General features: G+C 37.7%; 1 protein-coding gene across 1 annotated transcript; it reads left to right on the plus strand.

Annotated features, from left to right (window-relative positions):
- Window positions 1-235: 235 nt before the first annotated feature.
- LOC104967419 (carcinoembryonic antigen-related cell adhesion molecule 1-like) lies at window positions 236-3,969 on the plus strand (the record flags this gene model as incomplete). Its single annotated transcript, XM_010796860.1, has 5 exons — window positions 236-399; window positions 595-885; window positions 2,072-2,353; window positions 2,831-3,094; window positions 3,694-3,969. Coding segments are annotated over exons 1-5 (1,159 nt in total), but the record flags the coding sequence as incomplete, so codon positions are not given.
- Window positions 3,970-4,653: the final 684 nt, after the last annotated feature.

Raw genomic sequence — 4,653 nt, forward strand, 5'->3', positions numbered from 1 at the left:
GTGTTAGCCCACAGTATACTTTGTATCAGAGAACCACAACTCCACTGAGCAGGTCCTTGCTCTTGCTCTTATCTGGTTTGTTTAAAGTTGCAGAACAAGTGAGGTTTACAGTAAATTTCCACACCTTGTTAGGGTTGGTGCTGGGACCAGGGGAAAACAAGGTGTGGCCATGACTGGCTGGTGGCTCAGTGATGGTAGGGGTGAGCATTTATGTGAATTGAAAGCTTGAGCAAAGTAGAGCAAATATTTGCTGATAAATAGGTGACTGTGATCACCCGATTAGAATTACAGCCAGAGTCAAGTCCATTCAGTTGGCAAGGAAGGATCTAACAAAAAAGAAACTGGAGATTAACATGGATGTTCGGGTGGTGTTGCTGATCTTGGCCACGACGATAACAGGTAAGGCTGATTATTTAGAACTTGATTTCAATGTATAAGTTTTATTCTATTAACCCATTGGTAGCGAGTGTCCAGATCCTAATGATATGCAAGTTTTAAACATGCTGCTTTGTGTTAACTTTGAATCTTATACTAGAAATATTGGTGCATGGATAATAATTACATTTAATTTAACTAAATGTTTTCTGTTTCTAGCTACGGGGAGCCAGAAGATATATGCCTCAAGGAACCCGTTAGCAGTGGGCAGCAGCGTCACACTTTTCAGCCAGGACATTGTCACAACAGGAACGTGGATCTTTCACAATAATTTGATTGTCTTCATAGTTCCGGATAATGCAATCATCGCCGACTCTTGGAAGGACAGGGTTACATTCAATTCAACCTCTTCATCATTGACTATAACATCAGTGAAGCTAGAAGACTCTGGAGAGTACACATTAACGGCAATCAATACCTTTACTGCTAAGTTAACACTGTCAGTCCAAGGTAAGGACCCCTTTTTTGTGTTTACTCCTTTCTTAATATACTTTCTCACACTCTACGTATCATAAATAAAGCTTAATCTTAAAAAACATACATAATCGACCTTTCATGTATTGTATTGAAAGACCTAATAACATCGTTTTTAAACAGCAATCAATCAGCATGGAGTATTTGTATATTTCAATGTCTACTTCAATGTTTGCCAAGTTTTTATTTGCAAATACAAGTGCAGTACGTGATCTGTAGCCATTACGGTCACCTTGCATTTGACTACAGCGAGCAGAATGAGTCAGCTTTGCTCGTGTCCTTTAGTTTAGATCTTCAAATTAAATAAGTAGGACATTTTGATTTACATTTTGTTGTCTGAAACAAGACTACAAGTGTTCAGCTATCCAAGGCTTTACTCAAACTAAATACTAATACCAGTGTCCCTATATTGTTATTATATTTTGCACTTAGAGCAATGTACATATGAGGCTGATTTAAAGATATTCAGGAATAAATGAAATTATTGGACAAATCTAACTTTGACCAGATGATGGAAATGGATACAAATATTTAGGGGCAAAAAGTGATTACACTATCTTCAGGTTTATATTAATGTACTTTATGTGCCGAATGTATTGGCAATCTGTCCACTATGATGAGATGTTTTAGTTTGACCCAAAGTGGTGGGCATTCAGGCCAATATATGGTGCAGGGATGACGTTGTTTGTAGGCCGTCAGAAGTAAGCCTTGCACTAGTGTCCTCAACAAGGAGCCAATTGGATTTGTACATTGGATTATTGCAGAAACATTTTTTTGGCTTTGGCATGAATCAGACTTCAGTTCATATCATATGAGTCATGTTTCAACCTATGTTTGTTTAGAATCAGAATCAAAATCAGAAACAGGTTTATTACCAGATAGGTTTACACGGACGAGGAATTTGACTTGATGTCATGGTGCATACATAACTATATTATAAAATGATTATAATAATGAAAAAAAAGAGAAATATAGCAGTATTTACATCGGAATAAAAAGGAATAAAATATGGAATAACATTTGGCAGTAATAAAAAAAAGAAAACAGATATTGTACATCTTAATGTACTTCATTGAGGTGAGACACAACATCTCTTGTTTACTACAACCCCAAATTTCCATAAAACCTAACAAATAGCTTGTGTATTTCTTTTTTTCCACAGTGCCTATTTCCAATGTGTCTCTGACAGCAAGCAACACTGACCTGGTGGAGTTCAACGACACAGCAGTACTCACATGCTCTGTGCTCAATGGCACGTCCCTGTCTTATGTTTGGATGAAGGGAAGCTCAGAGGTGGCAGCGGGAGCGGGAGTACAGCTCAGCGATGGAGGCGCCACTCTCACCATGGTCGGGGTGACACGATATGATGAGGGGTCGTACAGGTGCAATGTGTCCAATGGTGTGAGCGATGCTATCAGCCCCCCTGTTCACCTCAACATCAACTGTGAGTTTATATCTCAGTGGACATTTTTAAACGACAGCTAGACACATCTTTTTAGATTAGCTTTTTATTAGCAACCCCCCAATTGAAATGTTATTGTTATTTACCTACCTTTATATTCTTTTATTTATTTTATAGGTCTTACTCTTTTTATATATATTTGTTTCTGTTGTACCTATATATTCACTTTGTTTCATGGGGTTTTATATTTTATATTGTTGCATCGACTCAGTTGTCTTGTGACTTCTCTGTCAGAGAGAAACCATTATTTATTTTATTTTATATTATTTTTATGATCATACATTTTACATAATTTGAGCTGCATGTGTTGTATGAAAAGTGCTATATAAATAGAGCTTTATTTTATTATTATTATTATTATTATTATTATATATGTAATAATAGCGTAGGTTATGTAAAAGAAACGTCAATCACTCAACGTCAACCGGTTAAACAATTTCCCTTTTCTTGCTTCATCAGATGGTCCCAGTAACACAACAATGACAATCACGCCCATGAGGTCCGCCTACATAACGGGATCTAACATCACACTGTCTTGCTCTGCGGAGTCTAAGCCCCCAGCGGGTGTCCAGTGGATGTTTAATGGGGTGAAACTAAATCACTTTGGCCCAGAGCTTCAACTGGAGATGGTTGCAGAAAACAAGTCGGGAAATTACAAATGCATACTTCACAACACAGTCACGTCCAGGTTCACGAGCAAAAGTGGAATGATCAGGATTTTGAGTAGGTTTTGGATTTGTTTTTCAAGTGTTTGAACCAGATTAAAGGATTGTTGCTGTTAGTTTAACAAAGGGTAGACAGCCTAGGCTGTGTTCAGAGATAACACACTCCACCCAACTGCACCTCTAACGCTCAATAATTAAAAGTCTATTTGCCTTGCATAAATACAAATGTAAAAACAAACAATGGAAGTCATACAGGGTTATTTGCAAGACTTGAATGTGACTTCTTTGAATTCTGCAGTCTCCGTGATGTTGGCACAAAGCCGGCTGAGACTTATATTTACACTTAAGTTATTGTATGTAATAAGCAATGAGATATACAATGGTAATTAGGGAGTTTTAGAGATACTAGTGGCAGATTTTCTTAACGAGCCATAGCTTTCTTCCCCGTTTCCAGTATTTATGCTAAGCTAAGATAAACTACTGTTAGACAGATATGACAGTGGTGTCAATCTTTTTAATTTTCAGTAAAAAAAAAGTAAATACAGTAGGCATATACAAAACTATGTCAGGCTATTATTTTAAATATTCTAGAAATATATGCCAGATTCATTAGATCAATGTAAATTTGTATTACTAATTTTCCTTCTCTTTCTATAGCACCGATAGTAGCCGTTGTGGTGAATCCAACAGGTGGACCACCAATACTTCATGAGCAGTACATGCTGCATTGTGAAGTGACTGGATATGTTGGAAACATTCAGTGGTCGAGGAATGGTCAACCAATCACTGCTGACAATACATCAGTCATTGATATGACCAACAGGACACTCCTTCTCAAGCCAGTCCAACTTTCAGATAATGGAGATTATCGGTGTGAGGCTTCTAGTCCTGTGAGCAACATGACCAGCCACCCTTACACAGTTGAAGTAAACTGTAAGTATTTTAAAGGTCACCTATTGTGCAAAATTCACTTTTTTATGTATTTTATACATCAACATGTGTCCCCTCTGTGTAAAGAGATTCTGAAAGTTTCAGGAAAAAAGGTTTGCTCACTTTTTGTCCTGATCCGTTTTTTATAAAAACCTGTCTGAAAATGAGCTGATCAGATTTTGGCCACTTTATGATGCCATAACGATGTTTTGGCTTGTGTAACCATTAGCCAATCAGCAACCAAGGTACCCCCCCCCCACAACTTATCACCTGAATCTCCTCCTAGAGCACCATTGTGTTCTTTTTAACCAAATGTCTCTCAGAGGGGAGTGGGGAGGGGCTCCTTATTTTCATCTAAAGTAACAGACATAGAATCAGCACTTTTGAAACAGGGCTGAAACAGAGGGGATTATGGGATGCTGCAATGATCTGTTTGGTGTTTCAGCCAATCAGAGACATGTTTGATATATCTGAGACCTGGGATATATTGATGAAAAACAGTACAATAGAGGGCCTCTAAGTCATGTTGGAAGCTGGCCAGCTATTAAACTGGCTATATTTGAGGTGAAACCATCTCAACTAGTCATATTCCCTCATTGCAAAAAGGACAACTATAGCAATTACTGTATTTGTCAAAACCATGGTTGTTGAACCATGAAGCTACGTCAAAAAGGGCAGTTTACATAT

Source organism: Notothenia coriiceps, unplaced genomic scaffold (genome assembly GCF_000735185.1).
Source record: "Notothenia coriiceps isolate Sejong01 unplaced genomic scaffold, NC01 NC01_scaffold00037266, whole genome shotgun sequence".
NCBI classification, from domain to species: domain Eukaryota; kingdom Metazoa; phylum Chordata; class Actinopteri; order Perciformes; family Nototheniidae; genus Notothenia; species Notothenia coriiceps.